This window comes from Diabrotica undecimpunctata, chromosome 3, assembly GCF_040954645.1.
Source record: "Diabrotica undecimpunctata isolate CICGRU chromosome 3, icDiaUnde3, whole genome shotgun sequence".
Classification (NCBI taxonomy): Eukaryota; Metazoa; Arthropoda; class Insecta; order Coleoptera; family Chrysomelidae; genus Diabrotica; species Diabrotica undecimpunctata.
Genome location: NC_092805.1, coordinates 151,982,376 through 151,999,534, shown reverse-complemented (window position 1 = coordinate 151,999,534; position 17,159 = coordinate 151,982,376). Strand labels below are relative to the sequence as shown.

General features: G+C 29.6%; 1 protein-coding gene across 1 annotated transcript; it reads right to left on the bottom strand.

Moving 5' to 3' along the window:
* Positions 1 to 1,209: 1,209 nt before the first annotated feature.
* Positions 1,210 to 3,570, bottom strand: LOC140436231 (uncharacterized). Its single transcript, XM_072524928.1, has 2 exons — positions 3,150 to 3,570; positions 1,210 to 3,072 (listed from the first exon to the last, which is right to left on the bottom strand). The coding sequence occupies exon 2, from the start codon at positions 3,053 to 3,055 to the stop codon at positions 1,448 to 1,450; it is 1,608 nt and encodes a 535-aa protein (XP_072381029.1). The 5' UTR covers positions 3,056 to 3,072; positions 3,150 to 3,570; the 3' UTR covers positions 1,210 to 1,447.
* Positions 3,571 to 17,159: the final 13,589 nt, after the last annotated feature.

The following is a 17,159-nucleotide window of genomic DNA, read 5'->3' as shown; positions in this document are numbered from 1 at the left end:
ACAGCAATATATCTATCAGAGTTATTAACACTCTTAACTACAACAATAAAATTTTTGAATATTGAATTGCGATATACTTTCGTTCAATTTCGTTTAAGGCGTGAAGAAACTTTAAAAACAATTAAAAATATGTATTTAATTTACTCAGCTATAAATGATGCTTGTATAATATTGAGCAGTATATTCGGACCGATTATTTTTAACTCTTTGTGTCTGGTTTTCTTAGATTTATTAATTCTGTGCAGCTGGACAACGATATATATGTTGGATATATCTAATAAAATTCCGGAAAAAAATATAGCGACTTTGGGACCCTTAATAATAGTTTTATTGGTAAGATTTAAAATTATTACTATAATTTCTGTTTCTAGACGAGCTGTTTACCCCCATAAGCTGAGCATACGCCCACTAAATTTGTTTGCATTTCTAATGCACCAAACCTTTTTTATTCAACAATCACACTGAAAACTTTGTTTTCAAAAACTTCCACAAAATTTATTATAATGGACAATCCTCTAAGCCTATTACTATCAGATATTTTTATGGATTATCTAGAGACAAAGATTTCAAAACATCCCATTTTCAAACAGTTTTTACATTGGTGGAGATACATAGACAACGTACTGGTATATTTCATAGGAACTAACAGGCAACTCGACCAATTTTTATCGTATATTAATTCACTCCATAGTCATATTGAATTTACAATAGAAACAGAACGAAATCAATCCGAAGGCTTACTCGTGGACATATCGAATAAATACTTTTAAAATTTTAAAGAAACAATGCGCGATGACAAAATGTGCACATACAACGGGGCAGTTTAAAATAAACTAAGCAAGGGTAAAGGGTAACGCAGAGGAGCGGCTAAATGTAGCATGCGAATCCAACGTTGCCAAGTTGGCTAGAAAAAGAATAGCGGGAATTTTAAAATTTAGGATTGAAGTTTCTGATATCAGTGTCTACCATCAGTATCTACCAATAAACTTACTCGCATATTTAGCGAATAAGTTGCTTATAATTAAGATATTTTTAATCGTCTGATGCTAATTATTTGTTAATATAGGAGACAACATTCACACAGTAAGTATTTTTTTAAGAAATAAATGATAAGTTAAAACTGATTATTTTAATTAAATGTTGAAATTTTGAATGTTGTTTGTAAAGATAAAATATAATAAGGAACAATTTGTGTTTCGCGTTCTAAATATGACAAAAACAAGTGAATTATTTTAGTAAGTTATCAATCACTCTGTATTAGGAATTAAAAGAAAACAATGGTAAAAAATAAGTTTATTTATATCTACATACAGTATACCACAAAATATATCGATCGTGAAATTGCAAAAGTTCGTGTTAATTTAATATATTGCAAAAAAAAAGAAAGATTTGTATTTCACTATTTTTAAAATATTCGACCTAAAGTAGGTATAACGTCGATGTAAACTTAAAAATAATTATGATCATTTTCAGTACTTCTTGAAATAAATTGAGATTGTCCAAGTATACATTCTTTTATATTTACAATTTCTTTTACAGTGGGTTTGCTTATATGTTTAGAATTCATAACTTGTTTCTTTTTTTTCGTGGAATAAAATGTTAGCTGCTTTTTAATTTTTTTATTATGAGGCTCTACATTAATTGTTGTAGGTGAAAACTTTTTGATTGTATTTAGGTTACATTCAACCATAGTATTTTCATTTTTTAATGTTTTTACAACATGTTTTAAATTGTCTGCATTTTCAATTAATTCTATATTATGTTGTAGTTTAGAAACTTCTATTGTAGCATGTTTTCTCAACTGTTGAATATTGTCAGTAATATTATCATTATTTTGTGACAGCGTTTTTAAATGGTCTACAATTTCTACACTATCATCATTGTCAATAATACCTAAATTTATATTTCGTTCAAGCGACTTCTGTCTTAAAGTTGAAGCAACACTATGTATGTGTTTACATATTGTATGTTTTATAGAAAAATCTATACAATTACAACTAAACGAATGAATACATACATGACATTCAGAGCATGTTAGGTGACAGCATGGTTCTCCATTTTTTGCCACTTCATAACTTTTTATACTGGAAGTAGTACTGCCTAATTCTGATACATACCACATATTACTACTATTTATATTTTCAATTATTTTAATTTGATTAATTTCTTTTATTGCAGTTCTATGTCTTTTGTTTATAAGCTGTATATGTGATGAATTTTTTCCTTTTACCTTTTTTAAGATTCGCTCAACAACTTTATCTCTAATGAATTTATTAAGTGCATCAAGTCCTTTGTCTAACCTTTTTACCTTTTTACCATCTAAATACACATATTTTATAATTTTATGCATGCTCTCTAATCTCATGTTTGTATTAATTCCTGCATTTTGACGGTATGAATAAGCCCATAGTTGAAAATTTCTAGCATAAGTATTCAAGAAATATTCACCAAAATTTATTGTTTCTCCATCTTCAAATGTTTGCTCGATAAAATTTGATAACAGTTTCTGAAATTCTTCTTTATCTGTTACAGTATGTAAAATTTTTAAAGACTGGTATACTATTTTTCTTTTTTCTAAATTACTAATTTTGGACATATTCAATTGCCAAGCTCTGTCTACGTGCCATGCACAATACAATTGCATATTAACTTCACCCATAATTGACCTCCAAGCATTATAGAAAACATGCGTTATATCTGTCATAAATACATTTGGTGTTAAGACCCCTATTTTATTTTTAATTGTCTGAAAAAATAATTCAAATATAAGAGTGTCTTTTCTATTTGTTAATAAACATGCACCAGGAAACCCTTCACCCCACTCATCGACAACTACAAGAGTTGTTAATTCGAAATCGTAAGCATTTAAACCGTGTGTACTATCAATAGCCACTATATTATTGCTGAACTGCAATAACATTTTTTGTTGTGATACATTCATAAGTATAATGCAGAAATCATCTTTTTTTAAGCAAGAGTTTTCATCCACTTCACCTTGTGCTTTATATAATAGAACAGGATTATCCTCTAAATTCATGCATTCTTGTACATACATATCAACACTAACCGCATCTGTAACAAACGAATATATTTTTAGTTGATGTCAGCAGATTAATTAAATTTCATAAAAACTTCTAAATATAAAGTACCTTGAACATGTCTAACTCCATCCTGAATTTGTATATTAAATGCGTTTTTAATATTGTGTATATCTTTTTTGGTAAGCAAATCAATACGCTTTAGTTTTTCATCATTAAAATTGTTTCTGTTATTGTCAAGAATTCTAAAAAATAATAAGTGTATGCAATTAACTTCATATACATAATAATTTAATAAAATAGTTTACCTTGTTACACTTACACCACTATTTAACTTTTGTGCGATGTTGGCTCTTTCTACCTTTGGTATTGACAAATGTTGAATATCAACGCTATGACCATAATGTGTCTTATCAAAGATTGCCTTTACTCTAGAATTAGTTTCATTCTTTATAAGTTTGATCTGACTAGTACAAGCAACATTAATTTTCTTAGATCCTTGACACTTCTTCGTTCTTTTCCGAATATGGGAAACTTCACGACTTTTTCCTGCAAAATTAAAAATAAACAAACAAAAAATATTATTTTGTTTACAAGAGTACCTGATCTACTACAATCATAATATACATCTTTAACGGAAACTGAAGAAACTAAACCACGAGGACAAATGTATTCTGCGTTGGAAACACTTTGAAAGTTTTTTAGCCAAATCTGAAAGTCTAGAAAAAAATAATGTAAGTACCTAATGATATTTAGAAAGTAAATGGATTTATACTGACCTTCAATTGTAGAGAATTCGTACATCTCTCGTTCCATTTTAAAATTATGACAATCCTCTAGGTGCCCTACTAATTCTAGTCGTAGCCTAAAAGAAATATTGCATCCCTCTAAACACTTAAACGATGTCATATTTTTATCATAAGATATTATTTGTGCATTTAAGCCATGAATTTCCTTTAAATGTCTATTCAGATTACTCTGGCTTGAATAAACTTTTGAACATTCTTTGCACATTACAACCATAATTATCTTCAACCGAAAAAAAAAACCAAAAAAATAAAGAATTGATATACTTCGTAATCGAAAATCGAAAGCGCGGTAAGATCTTTTCTATACTATATCTATGGTTATGGTTATGCTATTCTCTGTGACTAGCCAACTTGGCAACGTTGGATTCGTCTGCTACATTTAGCCGCTCCTGTAACGCAGTCCTATTGCACATTACGACAGCTAGGATCACGTGCACCAATCGCAGCAATATCGCTCGCCAGAGGATGCAATGATGCCGCATCTATCGTAACTTCCGTAAACCTACCAAGTTTCTTCTTATTATTTTTTGTTTTTCAAGTTTTAATTTTTTTGAAAGTGTTTTAATCCAAAACGCTAAGCGTGCCACTGATAGGACTCAATCGTGCCACAGAGTGGCACGCGTGCCGCGGGTTGGCCATCCCTGATTTAGAACGAAAAATAATTTTATCCAGCTAAATAGTCGAAACACCCTTTGATGCAAGTGTTATTGTATCGAATACTTGTTTGAAATTTATAGAAACAAAAAGAAGAACAATTTTGATTTTATTTTCGTCATTTTGTGCAAATAAACATATAAAATTATTTTATATAGGAAATAAACGATTACTTTAAACTTATTTTCTAAATTGCATGTTTCCATTATGTAAATATTACGAAAATAAAAATAATTAATATATCTATCAGTAAACAATTACTTTACTGACTCATTCGCGGCTAATAATATAAAAGCAGTTTTAAATATTTATAGCAATTGCATGTACACAACTAGTAATTGAACATTTTGTATGCATTATGTTTCAAAACGAGAAAAATTCAAGAAATTTCACCCAACGGGTACTGTTCCCACAAATTTATGTGCTTATTGGTCGCTTTTTGGGATTAAACGCTAAAAAATTAAAGACTGGCTTAATTTACTCACCATTTTATATTTTGTTATTTTTTACGTCATGCAAGTTTGCAGGCAGATCAGTAAAACATCCTTATAATATTTATTCAATATTAGTTTGGTTTTCGGTCATTACCTATTCAGCATATAATTTTGTAGTCTTATATCAATCCACAAAGTATCGAAACAAATGGAATGAATTAGTTGAAATATTAAAGGAAATTAGAGATAACGAAACCGAGAGAAGAATAACACTACATATAAAAGCAATATTTTTTATAATTTTCATGGTTCTGTTTGCAGTGGCTTTTGCCGCTTTAATTAGAAATGACTTTCTTGAGATTATCTGTAGTATTCAACGCCTACATACCTTTTATCAAAACATTTTTACAGCTGTATATATATCGGAATTATTAACGATTGTAATTGCAAGAATTAAGTTTTTAGAAAAGGAACTAAGGTATAGAATCGTTCAACTACAGTTTACACGGGTAAATAATGTAAAAACATTAAAGGATATTTATCTAATTTCCGCAAATATAGAAGTTGCCTGTATACTGTTTAATACCATATTCGGACCAATTATTTTTGCATCTCTCTTAAGCGTTTTTTCAGATTTACTGATAGTATGTCATTGGATAACAATATTTATGTTAGATACAACTAATATCAAAGAACTAGAGCATAACATATTTATCGTAGTACCTCTAGTCATATTCTCATTGGTAAGAATAATTATTTAGTTCATATAATTCGCATACACACACACACACATATATATATATATATATATATATATATATATATATATATATATATATATATATATATATATATATTGTTATGATTGTTTATTTTGACTTTAATCTTAGTTTATTGAGCCAATAAAAAAATATAACTTATTTGTTATCAAAAGTAAAATAAACTCCTTATATTACCTGTGTTCGATGGATTCAAAGATTTTCTAGTTGTCTTTTATCGGGATAGAGAAGAAGGATAAGAATAAAAATATATTATATTACAAAAATTTACGTTTGTTTATTTTATATGAACGAATAAAACAATTATCAAATTCTGTCGTTAACTTATCGATCAGCATACAAGAAAATAAATCAAATTTTTATAATAATAATATTTTAAATCTACATACATTTATATTACATGAAAACCAATTTTACTTAAACTTTTCTTTACTTGAAAACAAGAAACAACAAAACTTTAAACTTTTGATTAGCCTACCAAAACCTTAGTTCTTAAATTTGAATGCTAATGACCATAATGTCAAACCGATCCTTCACAGATATAAAATTTAATTGTACAAACACTTACAGCTTATTTTCTTGTTAAGTTGTATGTTGGAACATACCCAGAAAAGTCCAGTCTCCTCAACGATGTGATCTCTCCTCTTTGGCACCTCGGCTCCTTCCTAACGTCTCTGCAAACCTCCTGCAGACTACACAAAAACACCTGATTCACTTCTCCAAACTCAGCTACTTATTTATGACACAAGGACCTCCTTTTGTCAACTTGATGCCGTAAGAATACTTTCACATATACTTTACAAAATGCCCACGGTAGATACAAGGACCTCTTTTAGGTCCTTGTAAGGTAAACAATAGCGCAAAGTGTAAAGTGAAAAGTGACTAAGTGAAATAGAAAGAACATTACTTAATATTTAGGGAGTTAGTAATTATTGTAAACGATTTTTTTTATTTATAAGAGAAACAGACTAGATATACGTTAACACCAATCAGACGGACGAAAAAATGAAGCGCAACGATTTTCCATTGCTTTCATTTTTTCCCAGATGGGAGGTGTACAGTAAGGGTATAAATCCTTACATTGTTATACAGAATATACATATACAATGTTATATAGAATATCTTCAATCATATATGTTGTCAAAAGTGGGTCATGACACGAGTAGTTATGTTTGGACTACAAACACTTATTTTTAATACACACGTGTTTTATACAAACCATAATACTAACGAAATCTTGATAGTAGAGGGCCAGCAGATCGAAAGAGTAAAAAAAGTACACTCATCTAGGAACACCTATAACAAAAAATAATGACTACACTGCAGAAATCAAATTCAGCATCGAAAAAGCACGTTCTAATTTTATGAAAATGAAAAAGGTCCTATGTGGCAAAGATCTAACATTAGCTCTTAAAGTACGCCAAGTACGTAACAAAATGTTACGTATACAGTGTACTATACTATGAAGTGGAATCTTGGACGTTAAATCTAGACACAATCAGACGACTTAACGCCTTTGAAATGTGGACCTATAGAAGAATTATGAGGGTTTCCTGGGTAGATAGAGTTACGAACAATGAAGTACTGAGAAGAATAGGTAAAGTGAAGGAAGTTGAACTTACAATTAAAGAAAGAAAGCTACAGTATATCGGACATGTGATGCGGGGCGAGAAGTATAGCATCCTGCGACTCATAATGCAAGGAAAGATAGATGGCAGAAGAAGCATCCGAAAAAGACGAATTTCATGACTTAAGAACCTGAGAGAATGGTTTGGATGCAGCTCAAAACAACTATTTAGAGCTACTGCCTCAAAAATTAAAGTAGCTATGATGATTGCCAACCTCCGTAGCGGAGATGGCACCTGAAGAAGAAGAAGAAGAAAGGTGTACATAACGTAACAAACTTCTCGTAGATCTGTAACAATGTACGTGTATAAATCTAAATAAAAGATAGTGGAAAGTTAGTGATTTCCTTGAGTTCGAGAGTTGACCTATTTTAGCCCTTAAGGACCAACATGACAAGAGGTTAGCGTGAAAAAATAAATATTATAATATACGCAATTAAACATAATCCACCAAAAAATTTCGATTTTTAAGTTTATATATAAAATTAGTTATTGCCAACTTTTATATGAAAAGTTTGATTTTTACTCCAAGTAATTATATTAATCTAAATTATACCTAATAATTAACATTCAATTAAGCGCTAATTGGTGCACAATATTTTTCATTAATTTGTTTTGTGCTTATACAGGGTGGTCCTTAAGTAATTGTACAAACAGAAACCGTAGATTCTGCACTTTAAAATATTACGATTTAAGCCAACTTGCTTTAATAAAATGTTGATTTTTATTTTATTTTTCGCTATAACTTTTACGTTTGTAAATATTTTTGGACAAAAATTAAATATTTTTGGACAAAAATTTACGGTTGGATGCTTTTGAGTAGGTTAAATTATAATTTTATACTTACTTTCTAATAGAGGGCGTCACATATGGCACATATGTGGCATAAATTTGCTTTTAACTTTTTTGCTCTGTAAGTTAGCTCTATTTGTGTTAAAAAATATTAAAGATACATTATTTTTATAAAGAAAAGGTATAGTTGTTAGTAACCTGAAAATTCAATTGTTTTTGAGATAAATACATTTTATAAGTCAGCTGCACAATAATTCTTAGTTTATTCTTATTAAAACAACTCAAAGATGATAATGTAACATCACAAAATGCTTTGTTATATGTGCTAAATGTCTTATCGGAGAAAAGATATTTCATCTTTTTCTTTAGGTGCCGTGTCCGTATTTAGACGTTGGCCGTCATCATGTTTACAATTTTCCTTTGCTATCGCTTCTTAAGTTTTTATAATGGCGTTGTAATATTTTTTCTCTATTGTAAAATAATAAAAACCTTAAATATGTGATTTATGCACGATGGTACACAACCACATTCTAGAGAGAAGGCAGTTAGAACATACTTAAATACAACTTTTCTGAACGTTGAATTGGTCGTGGTAGTCATATTTCTTGTCAACGTGGTGAGATATTGATATAATTATTTAATTCATAAAAAATCCGAAAATAATACTTATTGTTCATTACGTAAATTGTTTACCCGTTATTATTAGGACAAATAGAAACTAGAGCACAGGTATTGAATAACACATATGTGTCCTGTTTCATAATACTTTTGCTACAAATCTAACCTGAAAGGTATCATCGTTGTCCTAATAACCGATATTGTTATAAATATAGTAAACACACAGGCAATTTAGTTCAGCATAATATTAGTTCGTTAGTAAAACATAATAGTCCATTTCTTCGAGATGTAATTATAGTTACTCGTAAGCTGTAACGTAATCATATAAATAAGTAATGTCATCGATATATTCATCCATTATACATTATAGCCACCATTTAATCCGCTTGGTTTTGGTGTATGGGGCGCAATAAAACAACGTGTATCATAAACATTCGCAACCAACTATGGGAAGAAATAAATACTGCAGCAGTATCTTTAGAACCAATGACGCTATTTAATATGAGACGATCTTTTATGGAATATATTGACAAATGAATTAAAGAAAATGGTGGATATATCGAACACTTACTTTGAAAAAAAGTTATGTTATTTAGTTTAACTATTTCTTAGTTTGGTTTGTAAACAAAATGTTTTGATTATGTCTTTAATTTAACATAAAACGTAAAATGTTTGATGTAAAATCCTATTATTCTGTTATTTTGTCAAATCCTATTATTAATTATCCTGCTGATATATTTATTTTATTTAATATTTCGTTAACTATTAACTTTAGTTAAAGTTATTTTATACCAAAATTTAGAAGTATTTTGTATAATGTATATATAATGTTTTTGTCTATTTTTTCTTCGTTGCCTTGAGTAATTGCCTTAGATCAGAATTATGCAGCTGATTTTTAAAATGCGATCATCTCGAAAACTGTTGAGTTTTGAAGTTATTAATAAGTATACCTTTTTTTTGTTAAAATAATGTGTCTTTAATATTTTTTACCCCAAATACAGGTAACTTGAAGAGCAAAAAAGTTAAGTGCAAACACATATGTGGCATAAGTGGCGCCCTCTATCAGTTACATCAAATTATAATTTCTCATATTTCTAAGTATCCAGTTGTAAATTTTTATACATAAATGTTTACAAACATGAAAGTTATAGCGAAAAATAAAATTTTAATTTTGCACTTTAACACCCTGTATCTTTCTTAATATCAACATTTTATTAAAGCAATTTGGCTTAAATCGTAATATTTTAAAGTGTAGAATCTACTGGTTCTTGTTGTACAATTACTTAAGGACCACCCTGTATAAATAAATTTGGTAGTTTACCAATAGGTGAGCATGCAACATATAATTAACCATGTGAGACACATGGATTTTCTAAATCCAAGTCGCAAACGGACATTGTCTGGCCTTGAGGTTTATTATTGGTCATCGCGAATGCTAATCGAACAGCGAATTGAGCCTTTTGAATGATATTCTGGTATATGAGGGTCTACCTGGCAAAAGGACGATTTCTCCTTTAAATCGTCCAGTCAAAATGATTGCTTCAATAATATTTTTGAAAATATTTTTAACTTTTTAACTGAAGATTGTGGCATCCCTGGTATATCCAGAGAATTTAAAAATTCTGTTAGATAATTTATGGCTTATCCGATCAGGATTTAAAAGATCTCAGATCACCTGGTAACAACTGTTGAATCTGCAAGTTAATTTCGTCAACATCAATATTTCTCGCCGCCAAAATTGCGCTCCTACTGATACAATTATGATTCAAGTAATTATTCAGTATAGCAGGGAAGACACTTACAGTTAATTATGATTTGTCTCAGCAAAAGTGCAGAAATTATGTGGAAGCTTGATGCATTGTGTATTTGGATTTAGTTTTATTTTACCGTTTCCAATATCCAGCAAATATGAGAAAATATACTAGGTGTTCTATTTTAAAGATCGTATATTTGTATAAGAATGGGGAAAATTTAAAAATGCGATGATAAAAACAGCTAAATCAATATGTGGAACCACAAGAAATAACAACAGAGGGAAACGAACATCTTGGTGGAACGATGAAGTGAAAAGAGAAATAAAAGAAAAGAAGAAATTATGGAAAGAATACATCCAAGACAAAACACAACAAAAATATGAAAATTATAAGAGACAAAGAACAAAAGTTAAAGAGATAGTTAAGAAAGAGAAAAAGAAAAGTTGGGAAAAATTCGGGGAAAAAATGGAAAAAAACAGCACAGAAAACGTAAAATTATTTTACAGAACACTGACAAACCTAAGAAGCAACAAAAAAACGAAACTGAAGCAAATAATGAACAAGGAAGGAACAATAATAAACGACGATAAGACAATAATGGAAAGATGGAGGGAACATTTTCAGCTGATACTGAATGGAAATCAAGCGAATACAATGGAGAAGGAAAGCCACAACAGGAGAGTATCCATGAGAAATACGGAAAATCCAGAAAGTATAGAAAGAGAAGAACTGGAAGAAGCAATAAGAAAGATAAAGATTGGAAAAGCAGCAGGAAGCGATGAAGTAGCACCAGAAATGATGAAATATATAGGAGTAAAAGCAAAAGAAAAATTGTTATACATATATAACCTAATATGGAAGAGAAAAATAATACCCAGAGAATGGACAAATGCAGTAATTATACCTATATACAAGAAAGGAAACACAAGAGACTGTAGGAACTATAGAGGTATATCACTACTATGTGTAGTAGCAAAAGTATACGAAACCATAATAGAAAGGAAAATTAGAAAAGAAATAGAACATAAATTAGAGGATGTACAAAGTGGATTCAGGAAAGGACACAACACACAAGACCATATATTCACCATGCAACAAGTAATAGAAAAAGCCTTAAAGAAAAATAAAGAAATACATCTGAGCTTTATAGACATGGAAAAAGCATTCGACTCAGTAAAAAGAAAAGATATATGGGAAAGCCTAAAGAAGAAACAAGTAAGTGAAGAACTGATAGAAGCAACAAAGAGTATATACATGAAAACAACAAATACAGTAAGAATGTTAAATATACAGTCAGAACCATTCGAAACAACCCAAGGAGTTAGACAATGAGGAAGCCTCAGCCCAGTACTATTCATAAATGTAATAGATGAGATAGTGAAAGAATGTAAGAAAACATTCAAGAAATACTGCATCGGTTGAACCGATTCAACTGAAATACAACTTAGAGAAATGGAACCTAGAAGCAAGCAAATACAACTTAAACGTAAACAAAGAGAAGACTCAAATAATGAAAATATCAAGGAAACAAGGGACGGAAGATCAAATAGAAGTAATGATAGACCAACAAAAAATAATACAGACAAATTCATACAAATACTTAGGAACAGTAATCAACAACAAAGGAGACATCGAGGATGATCTTAACAACAGAATGTAAAACACAGGAAAACTATTCCAAGCACTAAATAGAGGATTCCTTAATAACAAAGAAATATCAACAAAGACCAAGATGACAATATACAAAACAATATATAGACCTACAGTGACATATGGAGCAGAAAATTAGATATTAAACAAAAGACATCAGAGCAGAATTCAGGCAGCAGAGATGAAATACCTCAGAAAAACGATAGGAGTAAAAATAACTGATAGAATCAGAAATGAAGAAATAAGAGAAAGACTCAAAATCAAACCGATACTCGAGTCAATCAAAGAGAAAAAATTGGCATGGTTCGGACATCTAACCCGGATGGACAATAATAGACAAGTTAAAAGAGTGTGGGACGCCAAACCAATAGGGAAGAACAGAAGAGGAAGACCCATTAAAGAATGGAACAGTGACATCTCGCAGATACTGCAGAGTAAGGGTAAGACTTGGCAGGAAGCAACACAGATGGCATCCAATAGGAAGGAATGGAGAAAGTTCGTTAAGAGCTAGGACACCTCAGAAGACTGTCAAATATTGTAATGTAATGAATTGTATTTTAAACGGCCCAACACCGAAAGGTACAAATGGGTCTACTGATTAAGTAAAGTAAAGTAAGTAAAGTATATTTGCTTAAGTAGTAGCACGTAGTTATTAATCACCCTCAATTTTTATTTTATTTATTGTCCCAATTTTATTTATATGCTGGTCTTTTGTTTAGATTAAGCTAATTAAAAAATGATGAAAGATCTTCTTGGTATATATAATAACTTACATTTTCTTATTTTTTGCATCTTTTCAGTTTACAGTAGGAAAACTAATTTTCTAAATGGTCTATTTATATTATGAAAATTTTATAAAATAAAATCAAATAATAATATCTTCAGTAAACAATTGTTTTATTAACTCATTCATTTCTAATCATCTAATCACTTTATAAATGTAGAATATTTCAAGAAATGCATACACAACTATTATTTGAACATTTTTATCTATATACCATGTCTCAAAACGACAAAAATTCAAGAACTTTCAGCCACCATACATTTTTGTCGCAGATTTATATATACATTGGATATCTGTTGGGATTTATTCCTATAAAACTACGAAATCTTTACTTAGTATTTTTACTAACCTATATTTTGTTATTTTTTGTTTCCTGTCTATTTGTAAGAAAATTAGTAGGCTATCCTCATGACGCTTTTTCAGTATTAGCTTGGTTTACTGCTATAATATATCCATTAAATAATTTTGTAGTATTATATCAATCTACACAGTGTCGAAAAAAGTGGAATAAATTGTTTGAGCTGTTAATTAAAATACAACATAAAGACACTAATGGAAGAATCGTAATAAGTTTTATAAAAATGTTATTTTTATTAATTTTAATGCTTGTGTCTGGTATTGTGAATTACATTACGATTACAGACGACTTTATAGAAATCATGTTTGCTATTCAACGTATGTACACCTACTATCAAACTATCTTTACTGTTATATATATTTCCGAGATATTAACAATTTTAATTTCCAGAACTAAAGCTTTAAGTAATGAATTACAATCTACTCATAACAAATTTCAGTGGATAAGTGAAGATTCTGTGAGAAGAATTAAGAATATGTTTTTAATTTACGCACATATATCAGATGCTTGTATATTATTTAACAACCTATTCGGACCAATCATATTTATCTTTTTTTGTACTCTTTTGTTCGATTTATTAATTATGTGTAATTGGATAACATTGTATATCTTACACAATGGTACGCTACTGGAATCAGCAATCTTAAACACAGTGCCATTTAACATTGTTTCATTGGTAAGATAAAATATTTCTTTATATAATTTGTGTTGTTATTTTTTAAATATATATCTATTTCTAGGAATAAATTGAAATATAAATAAATTATTTAATTGGTTTTTCTCTTATAGACTTTTTGATTTTTTTTTTGTTATTTTGTAGCATTTGTAAATTCCTATATATATATATATATATATATATATATATATATATATATATATATATATATATATATACTGAAATCCCCTTGTACATATATGTAAAAACTCCGAAGAATATTCTTTCAATTCCTCTTTGCGTCGCCGAGTTGATATCAACACATTTTTAGAATTTGTTTGTATACCACGGACGCGTATTTCTTTGGCATTTTCTTTGATCGAAAGCCGCTCGATATTGCGTTTCAAATAAACATCCATTATAGTACATCCACTAATAATTTTCCAACATAAACATGTCTCATTCTGGAATCAAAGAGACCGCCTTCCAAATCAAGGTTGTCAGACATATTTCCTAAAATTCCTAAGGTTATATTTAAAAAATATTCTCTATTCCCTATTCGTTATTATTCAATTGATAGTCAACGAACCACACTCTTAAAAAATAATATAAACATATTCTCAATATATATATATATATATATATATATATATATATATAAATTAATTAACTAGGTACTAATATTTCCATGGACTCTTCACTAATGAATTAAAGCAACCGTGAACTTTGTATATATTACTTATATTCTAAGTAATTTTCGAATATTGGCAACATTGTAGTCTGGAGAGAATTTGAACGTTCGACGTTGCCCTGTTGGTGAATTTAGCGGTAATACTTTTTATAGATATAATGATCGACTTTTAAGAAATCAGACAACTTAGAATCCAAGTTCTCAAAAACGGTTTCAAGAATTGTATTATTTTTTTCCAAATTTCATTGATTTTATACCTTATCCGGAAACATGAAAAATTGCAGATATATTAATAATGGTATTAAGGTTATATTCACTAATTTTAAACTCATGCATTATGGCAACAGCGCGAAGCGCAAAGCCGTAAATTCTAATGAACACCTGTTTGTCTGGCTGTGACACCCTAAAATATTTCCTTTTGCAGAGGCGGAGGCTTATTATAAGGTATAGGTAATATAAGTTATAAGTAATATTATATTTTTCTAGGATGGCATTTTTTAAGATAACTTCTGTGTTATCAATAAATAATGACAATTATGTTAATGACAGCTCTGAATTAAAAAATAAAGATTTGCACGTACAATCCCAAAGAATAGTTTTAAATATGTATGAGTGTTTGAAAAAAGAAAATATTGGGATGGCTGATAATGCAATTGTTTCGAGAATTCATGTATTAAAAAAATCGGGTATAAGACGATATATACAATTATTAAATTAGGCACAGTTACAGATCATTCCTTAAAACGAAAGCGACCAAATAAAAATTGGGTAGGATAGACACTGCTGCAAAAGACGTTATTCAGCGAACAGTTTACAATTGATAATGCAATTGTTTCGAGAATTCATGTATTAAAAAAATCGGGTATAAGACGATATATACAATTATTAAATTAGGCACAGTTACAGATCATTCCTTAAAACGAAAGCGACCAAATAAAAAATTGGGTAGGATTGACACTGCTGCAAAAGACGTTATTCAGCGAACAGTTTACAATTTTTACAAAGAAAATAGAGTGTCTACTTTAGAACTGATTCGTGAAAAATTAAGAGATTTCCCTGAATATAATTATATATTCCGCCGAATTCAGTGATTGTTATGGATAATGCGTCGGATCATTTCCGCATATTAAATAAAATACCTAATAATAACACGAAAAAGAACGAACTTTTAAAATTTATGCAACTTAAAAACATCACTGTTCCTAAAAAGATTCCAGTAAAGAAAGAATTAATTAGAATGATCAAAAGTCGGAATTTTAAAAACGAATACGTTATTGACACCATTTGCAGCAGGCACGGCCATACTCTTTTGCGATTACCCTCATACTATTGCATCTTTAATCCAATTGAAATGGTTTGGGGTACCGTAAAAAAACGATTGCGAAAATATAATCAGTCACCAACATTAAGCGCAATGGCCATTGAGAATATTCGAGAAATAATTAGTGGCATTAATAGCGATGTGTGGAAAAATTGCGAAGCTCATGTTGTAAAAATAGAAAACGAATATCCTGTTTTACCGGCAATAGCACCAATAGTTATCCAACCTGGGAACGATTCGACTTCAGAAGACTCTGACGATTCTTTTCAGTCCTTCTAATTAATTTCTTTACAGCTATCGCGATGCATCTTGAACACTAGTATTCATTATTATACAGTGCGTCGCATTTAAGATGAAGACACCTCTATATATCAGCTACTAAAATACATATAGATTTGACATTTTGCACAGTCATACATGTTGATAGTGCACATTTTTTTAAGATAGTCATCTGAAATTTAAATTTTAAACGCGGCTTACTGCGAATCCACAAACAGGGTAAATTTTCGATATTTTGTTTCGCGTTAGAGAAATCGGAAAAACTTATTTGGAAAAGTTGTTCCACTTATTGTAACCGCACATACCAAATTTCATGACAAAATTCGCAATTTTAGTTTTCAGTATTATTTATAATCTCGATCCTAAATCTACAATTGGCTGTCTAAAGATGCATCTCGGGACAGCCAACTGCCGTTTTAGAATCCTGACTACAATTGAAGAGCTTATTTCCAAAGTGTCTTACATCCATATAGTGAAATCCATGAAATTACAGATTTTCATACAAATTTAACATACAAATTATACAATTTTACAATGTTCATATGCACTTTTAAATGGTAAATAAGAAGTTGTTTTGGTACATATAACTTTATTCTAGACTTGAAGAAATCTATAAAGTTTAAAAAAAGAAAATTTAAAAAATCGAAATTTTGGATTTAAGACACTTTGGAAATAAGCTCTTCAATTAATGAAAAAAGTAAAAGTGCGAATTTTGACATAAAACTTTGTTATGTGGGGTTATAATAATATTTGGAACATCTTTTCCAAATAACTTTTTCAGATATCTCTAACTCGAAGCAAAATATTGAAGATTCACCCTGTTTGTGCATTAACAGTAGGCCGTGTTTAAAAATTAAATTTCAGTTGACTATCTTAATTGCTGGATAGACAATCTTTTAAAATTTTCTGAGAGAATGA

Coding starts and splice junctions, on each gene's coding strand:
- LOC140436231 (XM_072524928.1), bottom strand. CDS start 3,055: ATGTATGTACAAGAATGCATGAATTTAGAGGATAATCCTGTTCTATTA.